Source organism: Lepisosteus oculatus, chromosome 3, assembly GCF_040954835.1.
Source record: "Lepisosteus oculatus isolate fLepOcu1 chromosome 3, fLepOcu1.hap2, whole genome shotgun sequence".
Lineage (NCBI taxonomy): Eukaryota > Metazoa > Chordata > Actinopteri > Semionotiformes > Lepisosteidae > Lepisosteus > Lepisosteus oculatus.
The window spans coordinates 74,837,102-74,859,581 of NC_090698.1; the positions used below are offsets into that span (position 1 = coordinate 74,837,102).

Consider the following 22,480-nt stretch of genomic DNA (forward strand, 5'->3'; position numbering starts at 1 on the left):
AGCTGCACACACACACCCCCCCGCCAGTCCAGCTGTGAGCACAGCTGCACACACACACACCCCCCCGCCAGTCCAGCTGTGAGCACAGCTGCACACACACACCCCCCCCGCCAGTCCAGCTGTGAGCACAGCTGCACACCCCCCCGCCAGTCCAGCTGTGAGCACAGCTGCACACAGACACCTCCCCCCCGCCAGTCCAGCTGTGAGCACAGCTGCACACAGACACCTCCCCCCCGCCAGTCCAGCTGTGAGCACAGCTGCACCCACACCTCCCCCCCGCCAGTCCAGCTGTGAGCACAGCTGCACACACACACACCTCCCCCCGCCAGTCCAGCTGTGAGCACAGCTGCACACCCCCCCGCCAGTCCAGCTGTGAGCACAGCTGCACACAGACACCTCCCCCCCGCCAGTCCAGCTGTGAGCACAGCTGCACACAGACACCTCCCCCCCGCCAGTCCAGCTGTGAGCACAGCTGCACCCACACCTCCCCCCCGCCAGTCCAGCTGTGAGCACAGCTGCACACAGACACCTCCGCCCCGCCAGTCCAGCTGTGAGCACAGCTGCACACACACCTCCTCCCCGCCAGTCCAGCTGTGAGCACAGCTGCACCCACACACCTCCCCCCGCCAGTCCAGCTGTGAGCACAGCTGCACCCACACACCTCCCCCGCCAGTCCAGCTGTGAGCACAGCTGCACACACACCTCCTCCCCGCCAGTCCAGCTGTGAGCACAGCTGCACACACACCTCCTCCCCGCCAGTCCAGCTGTGAGCACAGCTGCACACAGACACCTCCCCCCCGCCAGTCCAGCTGTGAGCACAGCTGCACACACACCTCCCCCCGCCAGTCCAGCTGTGAGCACAGCTGCACACACACACCTCCCCCGCCAGTCCAGCTGTGAGCACAGCTGCACACACACCCCCCCCGCCAGTCCAGCTGTGAGCACAGCTGCACACACACACCCCCGCCAGTCCAGCTGTGAGCACAGCTGCACACACACCCCCCCCGCCAGTCCAGCTGTGAGCACAGCTGCACACACACACCCCCGCCAGTCCAGCTGTGAGCACAGCTGCACACACACCTCCCCCCGCCAGTCCAGCTGTGAGCACAGCTGCACACACACACCCCCCCTGCCAGTCCAGCTGTGAGCACAGCTGCACACACACACCCCCCCGCCAGTCCAGCTGTGAGCACAGCTGCACACACACACCCCCCCCGCCAGTCCAGCTGTGAGCACAGCTGCACACACACACCCCCCCCGCCAGTCCAGCTGTGAGCACAGCTGCACACACACACCTCCCCCGCCAGTCCAGCTGTGAGCACAGCTGCACACACACACCTCCCCCCCGCCAGTCCAGCTGTGAGCACAGCTGCACACACACACCTCCCCCCCGCCAGTCCAGCTGTGAGCACAGCTGCACACAGACACCTCCCCCCCGCCAGTCCAGCTGTGAGCACAGCTGCACACACACCTCCTCCCCGCCAGTCCAGCTGTGAGCACAGCTGCACACCCCCCCGCCAGTCCAGCTGTGAGCACAGCTGCACACACACACCCCCCCGCCAGTCCAGCTGTGAGCACAGCTGCACACACACACCCCCGCCAGTCCAGCTGTGAGCACAGCTGCACACACACACCCCCGCCAGTCCAGCTGTGAGCACAGCTGCACACACACACCTCCCCCGCCAGTCCAGCTGTGAGCACAGCTGCACACACACCTCCTCCCCGCCAGTCCAGCTGTGAGCACAGCTGCACACCCCCCGCCAGTCCAGCTGTGAGCACAGCTGCACACACACACCCCCGCCAGTCCAGCTGTGAGCACAGCTGCACACACACACCTCCCCCCCGCCAGTCCAGCTGTGAGCACAGCTGCACACACACACCTCCCCCCGCCAGTCCAGCTGTGAGCACAGCTGCACACACACACCTCCCCCCGCCAGTCCAGCTGTGAGCACAGCTGCACACACACACCTCCCCCCGCCAGTCCAGCTGTGAGCACAGCTGCACACACACCTCCCCCCGCCAGTCCAGCTGTGAGCACAGCTGCACACACACACGTCCCCCCGCCAGTCCAGCTGTGATCACAGCTGCACACACACACCTCCCCCGCCAGTCCAGTCCAGAGTCCAGGTCTAACTGTGATGTAGTCTGAGGTGCATTTCTTTTTGAGAATGATACCGGCTGGGTTCAAACTTCAGGCCCAGTTGCGTGGCTTTAAGCCCAGACCTGCAGAAGGAGACTCAGACTCAGAGTCAGCTCATTCCTCTGGGCTAATGAACAGGACTGAGGAGTGAAAGCTGGTGAAGACTGAGTACTGGGCTGAACTCTGAAGTGCCAGGTGACTAATGAAGATGGAGTGTCAAGAGTGAAGTGTGGGGTCCCCTCACAAACCAGGATTACACAAAATGGGACAAACACCCAATAGAAACTCTGCACGGATATCTGTGAGAACATTGTCCACTTGCAGAGAAAAACACCCAGCTATGCATGCAGGGCTGAATTATGCCAAACCCCATTACTCATCAGCACACAAAAGAGAGCAATCAAATACTGGTTACACCAGAGAAACAGTGACCACAGATCCTACCACCACCAGGCCCTGCTGAGCCCAGAGCTGAGCCCAGAGAAGAGCTGAGCCCCTCAGCCAGCAGGTCTGGAAGCTCACTGACACCAACCAGCCTCAGGACAGCACAGCTACAACAACACCCATCAAAATCATAGCACAAACCACACAGCCACTGGGATACACAAAAACACAACACAAACTGGAATACTACTGAACCCTAAACAGACAATACACAGTAGCTGAATATCTGACCAGGTCAAGTAACAGCAAAAAGAAACAGACCCTGACGAAGTACAGGCTCAGTGACCATAGGCTGGCCATAGAAACTGGGCGACACAGGCAGACCTGGCTGGCAGCAGGGAGAAATAGAGACAGAGGTGCACTTCCTACTGCACTGACATACATATTCTGGGATTAGAGAAATATTCTTCCCTAAATTCAGAAATCTAATCTCAGAATTCCCACACCTGCCAGAATCACAACGGGTCCCAATCCTACTGGGAGAGGGAGGAGGGAACTCATCTGAACTGGCAGTATGTGATCTCCTGTCCCAGCTTGAGGAACAGATAGTGAGCCTGTCTCTCAATAATAATAATACAGTGTGTGATCTCCTGTCCCAGCCTGAGGAACAGACAGTGAGCCTGTCTCTCAATAATAATAATACAGTGTGTGATCTCCTGTCCCAGCCTGAGGAACAGTCAGCCTGTCTCTCAATAATAATAATACAGTGTGTGATCTCCTGTCCCAGCCTGAGGAACAGACAGTGAGCCTGTCTCTCAATAATAATAATACAGTGTATGATCTCCTGTCCCAGCCTGAGGAACAGACAGTGAGCCTGTCTCTCAATAATAATAATACAGTGTGTGATCTCCTGTCCCAGCCTGAGGAACAGACAGTGAGCCTGTCTCTCAATAATAATAATACAGTATGTGATCTCCTGTCCCAGTCTGAGGAACAGTAAGCCTGTCTCTCAATAATAATAATACAGTGTGTGATCTCCTGTCCCAGTCTGAGGAACAGTGAGCTCAGGATCTGCACCTGTGGCGGGAAGGTTGCCGGTTCAAATCCTGCGGCCGGCAGAGGAATCAACTCTGATGGGCCCCTGAGCAAGGCCCTTCACCCCAACTGCTCCAGGGGTGCCTTATGAATGACTGACCCTGCGCTTTGACCCCGAGCTTCTCTCTCCCTGTCTGTGTGTCTCATGGGGAGCAAGCTGGGGTATGTGAAAAGACAAATGGGAGCAAGCTGGGGTATGTGAAAAGACAAATTCCTAATGCAAGAAATTGTATATGGCCCATTAATAATCTATGATGTACTAGCTTTCATTCATATGCTGATGACACTCAAATATACATTTTGTTTACACCTAACGACAACTCTTCTATTATCACTGTAGTTAATTGCATTAATGATGTAAAGACTTGGATGTGTGAAAACTTTTTGTTACTCAACTCTTATAAAACTGAGGTTCTGTTGTTTTGAGGCAACAATACTGACAGGACTACTATAACTTCAGCACTTAACTCAGAGGATTTAAAAATTTGCCTCAAAGACTCAGAACGTAACCTTGGCGTCATATTAGATACAAGGCTCTCATTTAACTCTCATGTTAAAACTGTATCAAAAACATGCTTCTTACAGTTAAGAAATATTGCAAAACTAAGGCAGCTTCTCTCCACTCGAGATAGAGAAATTAATACATGCTCTTGTATACAGCAGGTTAGACTACTGCAATGCCCTACTATCAGGGAGCACCCATCACTCTTAACACCTTACAGCGAATTCAGAATGCAGCAGCTAGAATTGTTACTAGGAGCAGAAAGTACGACCATATAGCCCCCATACTTACAGTAGCTCTCTTCATTGGCTCCAGGTCAGGTACAGGGCGGACTTCAAAATCCTTCTACTTACTAACAAGGCTCTCAGAGGTCAGTTACCTGTCTGTCTAATGGAACTTAATGTTTACCATCCAAGTCTCCTGCTTAGATCACAGAACGCAGCTCTTCTTCATATTCCACGCATTAATAAAAAAACAGTTGGCAGTAAAGCCTTTAGCCACAGGGCCCCTAGTTTATGGAACAGTCTCCCACCCCATGTTCAGGATGCAGAGTCAATCTCAGTATTCAAATCCAGACTGAAGACCTACAGGTATTACTTCAGCCTAGCCCACTCACACCTTACATCATAGCCTGCTGCAACCATGGCTGCTGGTGCTGCTGTACATGACACTGTGTGTCTCTGTGTTGGCCCACCAGGTAGATACATCTGTTCTGACCAGACTATCCTATTCTCCTCCCCACATGTCCGGATGGTGCTGGACTGGGCACCATCTGAGTTGGATGTTGCGTCTGCTATGGATCCAAGAGGGGCATCGTGGATATAGCTTTCGTTTAGGAGGATTCCGCAGGTCTACAGAGAACTGCATGGAGTACTGACATACAGAAGACATGATGGATGGATTAATACCCTCATTCATTTATTAACTGTTTTTCAATGGTATAATCTTAGCATGCCCAAAGGGGTTGGGCAGCCAGTTGACCTTGGACCACTAGAGGTTTTTTTCTCCTTACAGAAGAGTTTTTGGTTCCTCCGTTGTCTTCTGTTCTGTATTCACAACATGTATGGTCACTCGCTTCGTTAAGCGCCTTGGGGCAAACTTCCGGGCCCAGTCCAGCCGCACTGCGGCCGAGCGCTGGTCCAGTCCTGTGACCATTCCTCCACGTCCTCACCGTCCACTGTGAGTGACCCTTCTTCACTGCTGGCAAAGCATTCGAGCAGGAAAAAGTCTGACCAGAGACAGAGCCTGCGGCTCACAGCACAGCTCTGGTCACTCTGCTGCCGGAAAGACACTGCAGCTCCACAGTCCCACACATTCCTGAGCTTCAAGTCCCACAGTGCCAGGCTGAAGGACTGGGCCTTTCTAGTCTTGAACAGAGCAAACCAAGAGGGGACCGCAAAGGCACTGAAGTCCATCCTGCGGGTGTCCTCAGAACCAGCAGTGAAACTCCAACATCTGAAAAGTACTTGGAGGAGAATTTTAAACTGAGAACTGGCAGTGCTTTACACAAAGGGTTGTGAGGGTCTGGAGCAAGCTGGGATAAACTACACTGGCTAGTTCAGCTATTTGGTCTCACCAGTCGTTCCTCCTTTGCTCCTGCTCAGTGTGCTGCAGTAGGTGTGACCTGGTGCTCAGTAACAGTGAACCAGGACCTGCAGAGAACAATAGCCAAAGGATTTCACACACAGGAGGGGACCCCCTGCAGGACTGGGGAGTCACTCTGAGCCTCACTGTGGGCACTGCCAGGAGGAGTGATACCCTCTCAGGAGGAGTGGGGTACCAGGAGGAGTGATACCCCACTGGGGCCCTGCCAGGAGGAGGCTGGGCAATGCTGTCTTTCTGACGAAACACAGAGATACAGATCTCTGCTCTGTGTCGGATGGAGTTTTGAAACTCTTCCTTTAACGAAGTCACTTTTGCAATACAAGCCACACAGGCAGGCAGGCTACACCACCTGCTCACCCATCTCACACAGTCAATAGTGACTTAAGTTAAAACTTAAAAACAGAACAGAGAACAGAGCCCCCCGCCCCCAGCGCCGCTCGAGAACAGAGCCCCCCACCCCCAGCGCCGCTCGAGAACAGAGCCCCCGCCCCCAGCGCCGCTCGAGAACAGAGCCCCCGCCCCCAGCGCCGCTCCAGAACAGAGCCCCCCGCCCCAGCGCCGCTCGAGAACAGAGCCCCCCTCCCCCAGCGCCGCTCGAGAACAGAGCCCCCCTCCCCCAGCGCCGCTCCAGAACAGAGCCCCCCGCCCCAGCGCCGCTCGAGAACAGAGCCCCCGCCCCCAGCGCCGCTCGAGAACAGAGCCCCCCTCCCCCAGCGCCGCTCGAGAACAGAGCCCCCCTCCCCCAGCGCCGCTCCAGAACAGAGCCCCCCTCCCCCAGCGCCGCTCCAGAACAGAGCCCCCCGCCCCAGCGCCGCTCGAGAACAGAGCCCCCCTCCCCCAGCGCCGCTCCAGAACAGAGCCCCCCGCCCCAGCGCCGCTCGAGAACAGAGCCCCCGCCCCCAGCGCCGCTCGAGAACAGAGCCCCCCTCCCCCAGCGCCGCTCGAGAACAGAGCCCCCCTCCCCCAGCGCCGCTCGAGAACAGAGCCCCCCTCCCCCAGCGCCGCTCCAGAACAGAGCCCCCCTCCCCCAGCGCCGCTCCAGAACAGAGCCCCCCGCCCCAGCGCCGCTCCAGAACAGAGCCCCCCGCCCCAGCGCCGCTCCAGAACAGAGCCCCTGCCCCAGCGCCGCTCGAGAACAGAGCCCCCCGCCCCCAGCGCCGCTCCAGAACAGAGCCCCCCGCCCCAGCGCCGCTCCAGAACAGAGCCCCCCGCCCCAACGCCGCTCGAGAACAGAGCCCCCCGCCCCAGCGCCGCTCGAGAACAGAGCCCCCTCCCCCCAGCGCCGCTCCAGAACAGATCCCCCTGAGTCCAGCGCCGTTCTAGTGCCACTCGAGAACAGGGTCCGGGTCCGAGAATGTCAGCTCTGGCTGCTTCCATACCACAGTCCACCAGTATTTTCCACACTCATCAGCACACGCTCATCTCAGTGCTGTGACTTCCTGCTGCACACAACAAAGCCCTTAATTACAGGTCTGATTACTAATTGCTGGTCTGGCACCAGTAGCAAGGTTTTGTCATAACACACCAGCACTCTTACAGACACAGACACACTGCTCAGCTGTCACAATCTTCAGGAGGTCTGCGCAGCTGGGCAGGTCTGCAGAACAGCCGCGCTCACGCCCTGCGCAGCTGGGCAGCTGTACACAGCCATTGCTAAATTAAAACCAGCATGTAAGGCCACTGAGAATAAGCATCAGCCTTCTGCATCAGGCCCTGCATGGAATCACAGATCAAATTACACTAGAGGCAGCAGTCTTGTGCACTTCTGTACTCAAAGAGTGGTGGGAGTCTGGAACAAGTTACCCAACCCTGCTGCTGGAGATGATTCTCTGACATCCTTCAAGAAATGGCTGGATGAGATCCTGCTGCACAGGCCAGATGGGCCGAATGGCTCGTTTCTCAGTGCTTTATAAATCCGAGAGCCGGTGGCAATCCTTCAACTCCTGTGGTCCTGAGAGCTGGCTCACAAACACACCTTGAAGTCAGTCAGTCTCTCTGGTGCGGCTGGACTGCACCCAGCCCCGCTCCTCAGGGGTGCAGGAGGGGAGACGCCTGGTCCTCCTCGGCTGGGCTCTGGTCAGAGCACACTTCTCCATGCACGCCACAGCCTGTGGCCTTGTTCCCAGTAGCGCCTTGAGCTTCTGCACAGCTCTTCGCTCTAAAGCCAGTCCCAGCACGGCCCAGGCAGAGCAGACGAGCTGACCGGACCAGATCCCAGCACCGCATGCAGAGGGGACGACCTGACCGGACCAGATCCCAGCACCGCGTGGAGAGGGGACGAGCTGACCGGACCAGATCCCAGCACTGCCCAGGCAGAGGGGACGAGCTGACTGGACCAGATCCCGGCACTGCCCAGGCAGAGGGGACAAGCTGTCCAGGTGGGATGGAGGCTGAGGAGCTGAACTCCTCAGATGCTGGGTGAAGGTCAACAAGGCTCCGACAGCTCAGGAGAGGGGCTTTGGAGCGCCAGGAGTCAGGCGGGATTCCCCGAGGCCTTTCCTGCACAGCAGCGCAGCTCTCCCACTCCCACTCACGCCTGTCGAGCAAGGGATACTGGACAGAACCAGAGGGGCCCAGGAGAGCGAAGGGCGGCGCTGAGGGGTTGCTTGCCGATGAGCCCCTGCGCTGCTCTGTCCGTCCTGGTTCACTGTGTCCTCAGGCACTGGGACAGACCCCCAGAGACGGCGCACGGGGCCACCTCACAGCAGCTGGATCGCCGCACTGGCCAGCAGGGGTCTGCTGCCCAAGACCCCCTCCACTCCAGGTGACAGCCCACGCCCCCGTCACTACTGAGGCGCAAGAGCAATCCTGACAGGACAGAGGGCTAAACAGACTGCTCTCGCAAGCGGTGCGCGCAGCCTGGCGGCCCGGCCCGGCCGGGAGACAGCGGCCGCATGCCTCTGCCCCCGCCAGCCGTGTTGTGTCAACACCGCCATCGCTACACGCGCGACGCGACATCGAGATCGGGTTACGGGCGACAATATTCATCTGCTGCGAGCTCTGCGGCGGCATCAGGGTCCGACTCTGCCTGCCCGGGCACCACAGGGGAGTGAGAGGGGGGCGGGGGCGAGAACTGTCCGGGAGAAGAGAGCTGAACCCCTTCCTTCCCCCCGACCCCACAGCTCGCGACCCTCCCCACGCACGCTTCCATCTTTCTCCTCGCGACGCTCCCCACGCACGCATCCATCCCTCTGCTCGCAAATCGACTCCCCCTCCTCCTCCCCGGCGATAACAAAGCGCCGCTGTGCTCACCGCAGGTCTCCAGCGCCGGTCTGGTTACAGTGTGTCCGCGCTGCGGAGCCCAGCTCCGGCCCTCCCTCCCTCTCTCTCAGCCTCCCTCCCTGCCTCCCAGCTAATACCGGGAATGTGATTCTCCAGACAACAGAATTGGGTGCGTTCCCTGCGCGCAAGGACCGGAGTTACATAAACCCGCTCTCGTCCTGCGCGTCAGCGAGTCCCCGGAGAGAAGCCAAACCACAGAGCAGGATCATATTGGGGTTTGTTTTTTAAAAAGAAACACCCAACTTACCGCTCTCGCCCCAGAAATTCAGGCTGGCTTCCCTGCTCTTCCCCCGGATCGCTCCTCTCTCCCCAGCCCCTCTCTCCACACCCCAGCGCGACTGGGGTCGGGGATCACGCCGTACACCACGGGGGCGAGCTGGGGGGCTCTTAACGGTGCCTCAACCCCGGGAGTCCAGTCTCCGGCCGCCGCGGGCTTCTGTCCTGTTCTGCGTGTGATTGTAATTCCTGCTTGCTGTATCCGGGAAAGCCAGTCGCAGCTCCTACTCCGCCATGTTGCGTCCCTGTGTCGGGAATGGGGGCCAGTGGATCCCCGGCCCCTCCTCCGCCGAGCCGCTGCGGAACACCGGCGCCCCCTGCTGGGAAATATGAGCAATGAGCCGCTGAGCGACGACAAAAAAAAGTACATGGAGTTCCCTCCGTTCCAACGCACGTTTCATACAGGAGGGGCTGCGCTTCAGAGGGTGAGACACACGGTGGCCATTCTGCACCTGCAGCCCAACCTGGGAGACACACAGGGATCATTCTGCACAAGCAGCCCCACCTGGGAGACACACAGCGGCCATTCTGCACCAGCAGCCCCACCTGGGAGACACACAGGGATCATTCTGCACCAGCAGCCCCACCTGGGAGACACACAGCGGCCATTCTGCACCAGCAGCCCCACCTGGGAGACACACAGGGATCATTCTGCACCAGCAGCCCCACCTGGGAGACACACGGGGATCATTCTGCACCAGCAGCCCCACCTGGGAGACACACAGGGATCATTCTGCACCAGCAGCCCCACCTGAGAGACACACAGGGATCATTCTGCACCAGCAGCCCCACCTGGGAGACACACAGGGATCATTCTGCACCAGCAGCCCCACCTGAGAGACACACAGGGATCATTCTGCACCAGCAGCCCCACCTGGGAGACACACAGGGATCATTCTGCACCAGCAGCCCCACTGCACACAGCTTCAGGGAATTAGGGAGAAACTGCTGCAGCAGGTGAATTAAGAGAAACTGCAGAGAGTCAAGTCTATGCAATAGCCAACATGCAGTCACATACAGTTGGTGTACACATAGTGGGTGAACTGAAAATAGTCCCCAGACAGTCTTCGTTATCTCATTTTCTCAGTTCAGAAAGTCCACAATTATGCCCTGCAGTGTCTGGACTGGTTCTGCCTGCTGGCAGGTGATGAGGGCCAGGTGTGTTTCACTCAAAGGAGAGCTGGTCTGCGTGACGTCAAGTGCTGAGCACAGCGGGGCTGAGTCCCGGCAGGGCCCATCTCTGGGCAGTGAGCCCCTCGTCTGCAGCAGGACCTCCAGCTTGGCCTCAGGGGAGAAGACCAGCGACCTGTGTGCTGGGCAGGGTGGGAGCTGATTGGACTGTGTCAGCGTGGCTCAGACTGCAGGGACTGTTCAGCGCAGTTTGCTTTCCTCTGGTGGTAGACTGGAGACATTGCAGGCAGACTACCAGGAGAAAACACACAGATGACCAGCCCTATAATCCATAGGTATGGTACAGAGGTGACTTGCTCTAAATGCATGCTAATTACATCCCAAGTTTTTGTTCGGTCATTAAAAAGCACCTTTCACTCCACTCACGCGTGAGGCAGAGAGAGAGCCACCTGTTAATTGAAAAAGCTGCAGAACGAGGCCCAGCTGGCCTGTGTGAGTAAACAGCAGTCTGAGGGAGTGAGATTCCACTCAGGGAAGGGTGCTGTCAGGGTAGTGCAAATTCAGACCAATGAATTATAGCATTGCCAGAAATAATTAACACATTCAGGAACATTTACAACAAAAATATTACTGGATGTTTACAGATATCAAATAAAACATATTGAGCAATATTGAGAGACAGGTTTACTGTTCCTCAGGCTGGGACAGGAGATCACATACTGGGCTGCCAGATCAACTGAGTTCCCTCCTCCCTCTCCCAGTAGGATTGGGACCCGTTGTGACTCTGGCAGGTGTGGGAACTCTGGGATTAGATTTCTGAATTTCAGGAAGAATGTTTCTCTAATCCCAGAGTATCTGTCACAGTGCAGTAGGAAGTGCACCTGTCTCTACAGTGGGAGCACAGCCTGTCCTCTCTGGACAGCCAGGTCTGCCTGTGTCGCCCAGTTTCTATGGCCAGGCTGTGGTCACTGAGCCTGTACTTCATTAGGGTCTGTTTCTTTTTGCTGTTATTTAGCTTGGTCAAACATTCTGCTGGCGTTTGTTGTCTGTTTACAGTCCTGTAGCATTCCAGTCTGTGTTGTGTGTGTTAAGGTAGTGTTGTTTGGTTTGTGCTGTGTTTTGGCTGATTTTTATTAATGTTGTTTCTGTTGCACTGTCAGAAGGTTAGTAAGTGTCAGTGAGCTTCAGGACCAGCTGGCTGAGGGGATCTTAACTGGGCTAAGCAGGGCCTGTGGTGGTAGGAGCTCAGGTCACTACTTTTTAGGTGAAACCAATATTTTATTGTTTTTATGTCAATTCATTAACAATGGCCATTGTCCTAAATTGGTCCTGCATGCATCATTAGGTGGTTTCTCTGTTTTTACAGAGCTCTGTGTGCGGGGCTTTTATATGGTGTTGGTCCCATTTAGTGCAATCCTAGTCCTGTGAGGAGACCCCACACTTCACTCTCTCTGACAATACACTCCTTCTTCATTAGTCACCTGGCACTTCAGAGTTCAACCCAGTTATCTGTCACCTCCAGTTCTCAGTCTTCACCAGCTTTCACTCCACACTGAAACTTCCAGGTGAATCCTGATTCTTTATTCTTTAGTTATCTGGGTCACGTTTGTCTCCAGTGGGGATTCAGTCCTTGAATCCAGACACTACAAGATTGAAGAGTTCGAACGTTATATTCAGTGCTAAACAAGTTGGCTTCCCAGTTGTAGCATTCTAGTTGGAGTAGAAGATGTTTTCGACTGAGTGGGATTGTTTTACTCCATCTCTGTTCTGCAAAGGATGAACCTCGGCTCTAAATTCTTCAATATGATCCGTTTGCCACGATACACCAATGTCCAGTTGCAGCAGTCAGACCGATTCAGGTGTGTCACCTTGTCAGGAGCACCTGGACAGGTTGGTCCCTTGTCTCCTCTGCTTCTGGCCCTGGCGGCTGAGCCCCTAGCAAGCGCGATCAGGTCTCACTGCACCATTCATGGCCTTGGAGCCGGTGGATCCCCACGTGTGATCTCACAATATGCGGATGCCGCAATGATATACTTTATTAATTTCAGCTCCTCCTTGCCAGTTCTGTCCATTTCTTGGGAGCAATATGGATTGGCCTCACGCCAGTCCTCCCTTCGTCTGGATCCCAGAGAATATTCTGGAGTTACTAAGCAAGCCGACAACGGCCTGGTATTTCTCTCCAGATGACATCCCACGCTGGAAAAGCTGAAGCTGTGACTGCAGACAGCGAAGTGGAAATATCTGCCTGTATCACTGCTTGGCCGGGCAAACTGTGCCAGGTTGTATGTACTGTACTGTACTGCCAAACGTTTTATACCTTTTCACACTCCCAATATCACACCAAACAGATTTTTTTAACAACAGACTCAGCAGGCTAGTATCCAGATGTAAATGGAATGGAGAAACATTTAGGATTAAGGTGCCCCATTTATCCCGCTGTCTAATCTGCTGGAGAAGTAGGCCAAGCCTTTCATTGAACACCTGCAGGCTGTGGTTGTTGACAGGAAAAAGTCACTTCAGTGCACCCAAACTAAATCTATTTTACCCCCCTCTCTTCTGCCTGCATTGAAGGGAGGAATAAAGCAACTGTACTATAATATTGCTGTTCAGACAACCGACAGCCTGTGTGAAGAGAGTGTACGTCTGTCTTCTGGGAACGTTTAAAATGACTTTAATACGACTCCCAACCAATACTTCTTGAAGTCTTTAGGTGCGTAGTGAGGAGACGTGGAGTGATATTAGTGTTGTCAGGAGCTAGGTGAAGATTCCGATCAAACAGCAACAAAGTTAAATCTTAATCACTTAAATCACTTGGTGTTTTGGGTGTCAGTCCGACCTGAGTCTGTTCAGACATTGATGATCTACTGAGATCCTGAGCCACCGCACCGGCCCCCTTTCAGCTTCCAAGCCATGTTTGCTCTCCTGTGTTTCTTCACCGTTTGTTCTGTGTCATTCTCAAGTATAATGTTCTCATCATGCAGACACCTGCGTCAGCTCTGCAACCCAGGGCTCCTGGCTGCACCCCCTCCTGAGCCCTGCTGGGTGAAACTTCCACCCGAGAGCAGACCCTTCACACGGGCCTCCAGGAAGTCCAGATACATCCCCCACCTTCTACTGACTTTCACACTCACACTCATGCTTGTCTGCAATCAAGCCGGATCCATCATTCAGGATCCCAGCCATCCCGGCCACAGACTGTTCTCCCCCTGGGCTCTGGCGAGCGGTACCACACTGTTAAAGCACGGCCCACCAGACTCAACAACAGCTTCTGTCCCACCACTGTGCGCATCCTCACCAGCTAACTGCAGGGCCTCAGACTCAATACACAGATGCACTCCACAGTTTTTGCATGCTCTACTATGTTTATTTTTGTCTCACTACTACATATTCATTGTTCCTGCTGTCTACATTGTGTGGTGTTGTCTGTTGTACTGTTTATGTCCCGAAAGATCAGCGTGATGAAGAACTCCAATGCACGTGTACAATTGGCAGTAAATTCTTCTGCTCTACTCAGTGAAATGCAGATATTTCTCTCTGCTGTACGAGTCCCTCTCTCTCTTCTCACTCCCCCTTGACCCTGGAAGTGCAGCTTGTAAGCTCTGTTGCAATGACCTTTTGACACCAGAAGGTGGCGCTGGACACCAGCGCTTTGACGGTAGAGGTACAGAAGGAACGGGCGGACTGGCAGGACGCTGTTACCTTCCCTTCTCCAGAGGTCTCTCCAGCTCAGGGGCAGCAGCCCCGGGGCAGTGGGCTGTAAACACAGAGCAGAAGGTATGTGTACAGGTGTGCCCTCAGGACCTGGGGGAGTTGAGCAGAGTTTGCAGTTCCTGTTGTCATGGCATCGCTGAGGGCCTCCCTGACTCAGCGTAATCGAGTGAGGATCCCCTGGGCGTGGATCACCCGCTAGTCACAGGAGTGATCGGAGCAAAGTACTGTAGTAAAGCACTTCCCTGCTGCTCTGAGCGCCTCGGTCCCAGTGTGTCAGGTGTCTGTCTGCATCCCCCTCTGCTGACGGTGTGTCCCTGCTTGCCCCCTGCCCCCTACCTGCCCCCCACCTACCCCCTGCGCATCCCCTTCCTGCCCCCTGCCACCTACCTGCCCCAGCCCCCTGCTCATCCCCTTCCTGCCCCCTACCTGCCCCCTACCTGCCCTCTGTCTGCTCCCTGCCTGCCCCCTGCCCCTTACCTACCCACTGCCCCCTGCCTGCTCCCTGCCCGCCCCCTACTCGCCCCCTGCCCGCCCCCCGAGGGAGAGGAGGGGGCTGGACTCTCTGCAGCATTACCAGACGCGGTGTGTACTGCCGATCTCTGCAGCCTCTCTCTCTCAGCGCGTCTGTGTGTCAGTGGTTTTCAGGAACCAAGCCCAGGTCACACACGCCACACATACTGGTTTCCTCATTAGCACGAGGCGAACACAGGCAGCTTGACAGCGACAGAGCCACCGGAGAGACAGCCTGGAGCTCAGGAGTGCTGGGGAGTGAGACAGCACTGGAGTTCAGGGGTGCAGGAGTGACCGAGAGAGTGAGACAGCACTGGAGCTCAGGAGTGCAGGAGTGGAGAGAGTGAGACAGCACTGGAGTTCAGGAGTGCAGGAGTGGAGAGAGTGAGACAGCACTGGAACTCAGGAGTGCTGGGGAGTGACAGCGAGAGAGTGAGACAGAACTGGAGCTCAGGAGGGCAGGAGTGGAGAAAGTGAGACAGCACTGGAGCTCAGGAGTGCTGGGGAGTGAAGGCAAGAGAGTGAGACAGCACTGGAGCTCAGGAGTGCTGGGGAGTGACAGTGAGAGGGTGAGACAGCACTGGAGGTCAGGAGTGCTAGGCAGTAACAGCAGCAGCAGAGATGGCTCCCTGGACCCTCACTACCAAGGAGAAATATGGAGTGGGTAAGTGGCCAGCTTCCCTGCAACTCGCCCTCCTCTCTCTCTTTCACTTCACTGCAGCTGAAAGGTGTTGTGTTACAGGAACAGATACAATTGATTTTTAAAGAAGTAAAACTGATGGATAAGTCACATGTTGCGAAGCTTTCTGAACTGACTGTTAGAGTTATAGCTTCTCCCCCTGTCCACAGGGCTGGCGGGGCTGCAGGGCAGTTATACAGTAGATTCTCCCCCTGTCCACAGGGCTGGGGGGGCTGCAGGGCAGTTATACAGTAGATTCTCCCCCTGTCCACAGGGCTGGGGGGGCTGCAAGGCAGTTATACAGTAGATTCTCCCCCTGTGCACAGGGCTGGCGGGGCTGCAGGGCAGTTATACAGTAGATTCTCCCCCTGTCCACAGGTCTGGCGGGGCTGCAGGGGCACCTGGGCTGAGTGGCCCTTCTCTGCCCCAGCGAGCAGCTGCTGCTCCAGCCTGAGCCACACAGCCCTGCTCCAATCCCTGTCAGAAAGCTACTGAGTGCGGCAGGCAGGAGTGCACAGACGCTCCTGGACAGGAGCTCTCTGGGGTGCAGTGAGACTGACAGTAACCCAGCAGCACTCAGCTGGGTCAGGGCAGAGGGGTCTGGACAGGTGGACTGGAGGCAAGGTTTCAAGCTGGCAAAATGTCCAAAGACCCTGCTTGCTCTGCCATATCAAGAGATTTCCTCTGTGGTTTAGGGGTGTTTCTGCAGATCTCTAGGTGTTAGGCTTCTGAGGGTCTCTTTCTCACAGCTCTCTAGCTGGCTGTGTGGGAGGAGAGTGGGGGTGTGTGTTCAGTCCAGTGTCTCTAGCTGGCTGTGTGGGAGAAGAGCTGGACAGTGTGTTCAGTCCAGTGTGTCTAGCTGGCTGTGTTGGAGAAGAGCTTGACAGTGTGTTCAGTCCAGTGTCTCTAGCTGGCTGTGTGGGAGGAGAGTGGGGGTGTGTGTTCAGTCCAGTGTCTCTAGCTGGCTGTGTGGGAGAAGAGCTGGACATTGTGTTCAGTCCAGTGTCTCTAGTTGGCTGTGTAGGAGGAGAGCTGGGGAGTGTGTCCAGTCCAGTGTCTCTAGCTGGCTGTGTGGTAGAAGAGCTGGACATTGTGTTCAGTCCAGTGTCTCTAGCTGGCTGTGTGGGAGAAGAGCTGGACAGTGTGTTCAGTCCAGTGTCTCGTCTTTTCCCTACTGTGGTTTTCCCTACTGTCACCATTTATTTACTCTAAACTATTTCAAACAGATCTTCGAAAGAGTCATTTATAGTGTATTTTTATCCGTCTCTCTAGTAATAGCATATTGCACATATTTCCTGTCTGTCTGTCTCGCTCCCTCAGAGCAGAGGAGAGCTGCTTTCTCAGTGTCCTGCTCTCCACCCAGCTGATCACGGAGGATCACAAAGTCACAAACAGGAAGAGGCCATCTGACCCATCCTGCTCACTTAGTGGCATGAAGGTCCGAGTCAGAGAATTCCATCCTCTTGGTTCCATGGAGTTACACCCCACTATCTGGCTGTGGGGCGGTTCGAGGTCCCGCAATCCCTGATCTCAATATCGGTTTCTAGTTTCTTTTACATATTAAGTTAAGGCAACAATTGTTAGAACTGATCTAGCCAGCAGCCATATCACCCTGCAACTCACAACTGGCAACCCACTGAAGCTCAGCAGCTGTGAGCCTGGCCAGTACCTGGATGGAAGACCTCTTGGGAAAAACTAAGGTTGCTGCTGGAAGAGGTGTTAGTGGGGCCAGCAGGGGGTGCTCACCCTGCGGTCTGTGTGGGTCCTAATGCCCCAGTATAGTGAACAGGCGCCGTCCTTCGGATGAGACGTAAAACCGAGGTCCTGACTCTCTGTGGTCATTAAAAATCCCAGGGTGTTTCTCGAGAAGAGTAGGGGTGTAACCCCAGCGTCCTGGCCAAATTTCCCATTGGCCTTTACCAATCATGGCCTCCTAATAATCCCCCTCTATGAATTGGCTTCATTACTCTGCTCTCCTCCCCACTGATAGCTGATGTATGGTGAGCGTTCTGTCACACTATGGCTGCTGTCACATCATCCAGGTGGGGCTGCACATTGGTGGTGGTGGAGGGGATCCCCATGACCTGTAAAGCACTTTGAGTGTCCAGAAAAGCGCTATATAAGTGTAAGCAATTATTATTATTATTATTATTATCTAGAGGAAATTAGAAAGTGTGGAGCATTCACTCAGCATGGATTGAGAACAGTCTGATCTTGCTTAACGTGTCAGAATTATTTGCACGAGTAAGAACAGCAATGGATATATTCAGAACATGCAGCACACACCCCTGTTTTTAGATTTCAGGAGGCTCTGATAAAGCTCTACAAAAAAGATTAATTACAAAATGACAATCTGTAGATATTGGGTGAAATGTGTGTTTGCATTGAGGACCGCGGGACAGATAAGGGGTGAATTGTGGTCAAACTGGGGTGATGTAGTGAGTGGAGTACCATAAGGCACTGTGCTAGGACCACTGCTTATCCTAATTGATATCACCAGACTGGATCCTTGTAGAAGTAAAAAAACAGTCACGTTTGCTGATGATAACAAATCAGCAGCAGATTTTCAGCCAAATGAAATTCCAAATGATTTAGATAAAATTTAAGAGGGGCAAACACTTGGCAGATTGTGTCTGATCAAGACAAGAGCAGTTTTTTTATGCAAGTCGAAAAAAATCTATACGTGCAAAACTGAAAACAATGAGGTACTGTAGAAGAGGCTGTTTTTGAAAACACTTGGGTGTTGATGTTGACGCAACACTTTCATCTTCATGACACTGTAAGGAAGCAATTACAAAGGCAAGCAAAATGTTAGGATTTATAATGATAAATAACCTTTCTTATACAGCACCTTTAAAGGTGGGTTCTCAAAGTGCTTTACAGAACAACTACAATAACAAAGAAGTGCACAGTGAGAGGAGATAGTAGATGGGGGTATGGAATACAGCAGGAGCAAAGGGGTACTGTACACAACAGATCCAGTTCAGTAAAGGCCCTTCTGCAGAAGAAGATTTTGGGTCTGGATTTGACAGAGCTCAGGGAAGGTGACTCTCTGATATCCTTGGGGAGAGAGTTCCAGAGCTTGGAGGCATAACAGGAGAAGGCCCTGTCACCCATACAATGTAGACGGGCTTGGGGGACAGTAAGGAGAGCAGAATTAGAAGAGCGAAGGTTGCGAGGTGGGGAGTAGGGCGATAATAGTTCAGACAGGTACTGAGGTGCCAAGCCATGCAGAGCCTTGTAGGTGAGCATGAGGATTTTAAAGTCGACGCGAAACCTGACAGGAAGCCAGTGCAAGGACTCCAGGATAGGAGTAATGTGATCACTTGCACTAAACCTGGTCAGGATTCTGGCTGCTGAATTTTGGACAGACTGGAGTTTGCTCAGTGCCGATCTAGAAACAACAGCTAGAAGAGCATTACAGTAGTCAAATTGGGAGAGGACAAATATGTTGATCAGCTTTTCAGCCACAGTTAGAGATAACATAGGATATAGTCTGGCGATATTTCTGAGGTGAAAGAATTATGTTTTGACAATATGTTGCACATGTGGGTTGAATGTGAAGCTTGAATCAAATATCACTTTTCAATTTAGACTGAAGCTCAAGTGCAGTACCATCCACAGATAGGGTTACAGAATTGGCTCTACAGAGTTGATGGGGGTGTCAATAAGCATGACTTCAGTCTTGTCGCAGTTCAGATTAAGGACATTTTGAGTCATCCATGTTTTTGTCAGAGATGCCATTCGATAAAATAGAGACGGCCACATCAGTGTCTGGTTTGGTGTGGATGTAGATTTTAGTATTGTCAGGATAGAACTGATAGTTGAGGCAATGTGATCTTAAAGGCTGACCAAGTGGAAACGTAAATGCTGAAGAGCAAGGGGCCCAGTATTGAGCCCTGAGGAACACTAGACTTAACAAGACCAATTTCAGGCCTGTACCCATTAAGAGAGACAAAGTGACAGTGATCATTGAGGTAAGACCTGAACCATTTGAGAGCAGTGTCAGATACTGCAAACATAGTCTCAAGACGAGAAAGTAAGATATCATGGTCAACAGTGTCGAAAGCAGAATCAGAAGCTATCAGGAGATCGTTAGTGACTTTGACCAGGGAAGTTTCTGTGCTGAAGTTGTCAGAATTGAGAGATTGGAAGGGTTGGAAAAGGTTGTTTTCAATGAGGTGGTTATTTGTGTGTTTATGTGGTTATTTATGTTCTAGAATTGTGATGGATTGGACCCTACAGGATAGGAGAGACAGAAGGGTTAGGAATGTCTCTTGGTGGTTTAGTATTTCCTATTAAAAACAGAATCTCATCCGGACATTTCTTGAAGGAAATGATCAGGTTCAATCACAAGGCTGGGCAGTTTGTTCCAGACTCCTGCAGCCCTTTGAGTAAAGAAGTGCCTCCAGGTCTCTGTTTTTAATACCCTTTCATGTAGTTTCCGCTTGTGCTCTCTGGTTCACGTTTCACTGCTCATTCTGAAGGAAACTGCTGGGCTGTGTTGGAAGGTCTTTGAAGGTTTTGAACACCTGTAGTCTCTCTGTTCAAGTCTAAAGAGGTTCTGTCCTACAGCACTCGATAGTGGCTGCTCCCAGTTGGTGTGATCCGTGTGAATTAAAAGCTGCTAATTCGACTGAAGGGCTCTTCTCTCAGGCTGGGGATTGCAGACCTATGTACAGTATGTCATAACACTGATCTGTGCAATCTGCAAGACTGCATCACAAGCAGGTCTCTAGCCGGCCCTTTCGCTCAGGAAGCGCTGAGTGTGGCTGAGGTCCATGTCCGACTCCTCTGCCCCTGCCCCTCAGGGTGCGCTTCCTGCATCATCCCCTGGAGCTGCGTGAGCCGCTCCTCTCGCGTGTCGAGCTCTGGCCATGTGAAGACACGTCTGGCCCTGGGCTGCTGAGGTCAGGAGAAGACCTGCCTGTTTTCATTGCCTGTTTCGCTGTGACTCGCGCTCTCACCAGTGTTCCGTTTTATTTCTCCTGTTCTCTCTGGGAAATGTGCAAGACGAAATGCAGAGGTATGGGGTCGGGTGACATGTGTCTGCTGCCTGCTCACTGACACTGCCGTGCCTGTGTCTGCTCTGCGGACCTGCTGGCCTGCGGGTGGTCACAGGACCTGCCACGGGGCACGAAAGGAGAGATGCAGTCCAGACGTGTTGGACTGCACTGATGTCATGTCTGAGCTGCTGGCCAGGGTCCCAGCACTGCGCACAGCCCAGGTCAGCGCTCCTGTCACACCTGCTGTTGAATACAGCGCCTCTCCATGGTGGCTGCCACACCAATCCCTTGTACTGGCTGCACGACTGGTGTGAGTTCTCATCATGGCCCTTGTTGCCAGTGGGAGTGCTGGCAGGGCGGGCCGGGGTACAGCAGACGCTCTGGACATTGTCACATGCTGCACGAAGAGAAGACACAAAGCAGTGACATTTACCTTCACCGCTGTCCCTCTGCTTGACCACAGCACGATCTGTGGCCTGTGAGACACATTGCAGTACAGTACACTTCTCACCCCCGCACACACACAGACAGGAGAAGTGACACTGCACACACACACAGACAGAAGCATTGACACTACACACACAAACGGACAGGAGCAGTGACACTGCACACACACACACACAGACAGAAGCATTGACACTGCACACACACACGGACAGGAGCAGTGACACTGCACAAACACACACACACACACAGACAGACAGACAGACAGACAGGAGCATTGACACTGTACACACACACACACGCACACACACACAGGACACTGACACTGCACACACACACAGACAGGAGCACTGACTGCACACACACACAGACAGAAGCATTGACACTGCACACACACACAGACAGAAGCATTGACACTGCACAAACACACACACAGACAGAAGCATTGACACTGCACACACACACAGACAGGAGCAGTGACACTGCACACACACACAGACAGAAGCATTGACACTGCACACACACACAGACAGGAGCAGTGACACTGCACACACACACAGACAGGAGCTGCACATGCATGCACAAACATAGACACACAGGCATGAGCACTAATGCTGCATACAACATCACAAGCACAGACACAAACCAAAAAACGTGCACAGTTACCCAGCGGCTGAACACCGCTGACACCAAACACACATGCTTAGACACATGCACTCCACACGCCACAGTCCTGTGCGAAAGGCAGTGCTGTCTCTGTGGCTGCTGTCAGCACTGTGCCTCCGGGCTCTCAGACAGGTCTGGAGTAGCATGGAAACAAACAGTGAAAGATTATGCAACAGAGCTCGGAGCTCTACCCCGATTCTGATCAGCACAGAGAAAAACAGAAGTTCTGGCAGAGCTGAGTCACTGAGAGTGATAAGGGGGGGAGGAAGTCGGTGTTAGTTTGATCATGTTAGATATTTTACTAGCTTTTTCATTTCATTTTCAAACTGCTTGTGCCTGCCTGTGTGTTGCGGATCGCTCACTGGTGGGGCAGCCAGCAGCCCAGCCCTGCTGCACACAGGGTCTCTGGGATGGATGACTCTGGTTGTGGTTGTGGTGCCCTGGTTACCAACGGCTCTTCCGCCACATGAAAGGCTGATGGTCAGGAAGTCTCTGGCAGAGGAAGTGAGTGTTGCTCCACGCTGAGCTGTGCGCAGGAGACGTCACTCTGCCTCTCTGCTCTCCTCCAGGGGGCTGGGATGTCTTCTGACAAGCCCTGCCACTTTAAAATGAGCCCTTCACAAGACACCCAGCAGGAAAGGGAGAACCTTCACAGGACACTGGACACTGAGGACAGTTGCTGTGACTCTGGACAGTGGACACCGAGGACAGTTACTGTGACTCTGGACAGTAGACACTGAAGACAGTTACTGCGACTCTGGACAGTGGACACTGAAGACAGTTACTGTCTCTATGGACACTGGACACTGAGGACAGTTACTGTCAGTCTGGACACTGCACACTTGGAGGTGTTAACCGATGAGGCATCTCTTTATCTGAATTCTCGTTAAGATAAAGGACAGTTACTGTGGCTCTGGACACTGCACACTGAGGACAGTCACTGTCTCTCTGGACACTGGACACCGAGGACAGTTACTGTCACTCTGGACAGCGGACACTGAAGACAGTTACTGTGAATCTGGACAGTAGACACTAAAGACAGTTACTGT

General features: G+C 53.8%; 2 protein-coding genes across 6 annotated transcripts in view; one reads left to right on the forward strand and one right to left on the reverse strand.

Moving 5' to 3' along the window:
- Positions 1-9,566, reverse strand: part of ptpra (protein tyrosine phosphatase receptor type A) — a 36,096-nt gene extending 26,530 nt beyond the window's left edge. For all 4 annotated transcript variants that reach the window (XM_069187589.1, XM_069187587.1, XM_069187588.1 and 1 more), the window contains exon 1: positions 9,256-9,566. The gene's annotated coding sequence lies outside the window, so the exon portion shown is untranslated. The remainder of the gene's footprint in view (positions 1-9,255) is intronic.
- Positions 9,567-14,821: 5,255 nt separating this feature from the next.
- Positions 14,822-22,480, forward strand: part of LOC102698393 (dedicator of cytokinesis protein 2-like) — a 257,475-nt gene continuing 249,816 nt past the window's right edge. For both annotated transcript variants that reach the window (XM_069187590.1, XM_069187591.1), the window contains exon 1: positions 14,822-15,300. In XM_069187590.1, the coding sequence (XP_069043691.1) occupies positions 15,258-15,300 (43 nt within the window). In that variant the 5' untranslated portion in view covers positions 14,822-15,257. The remainder of the gene's footprint in view (positions 15,301-22,480) is intronic.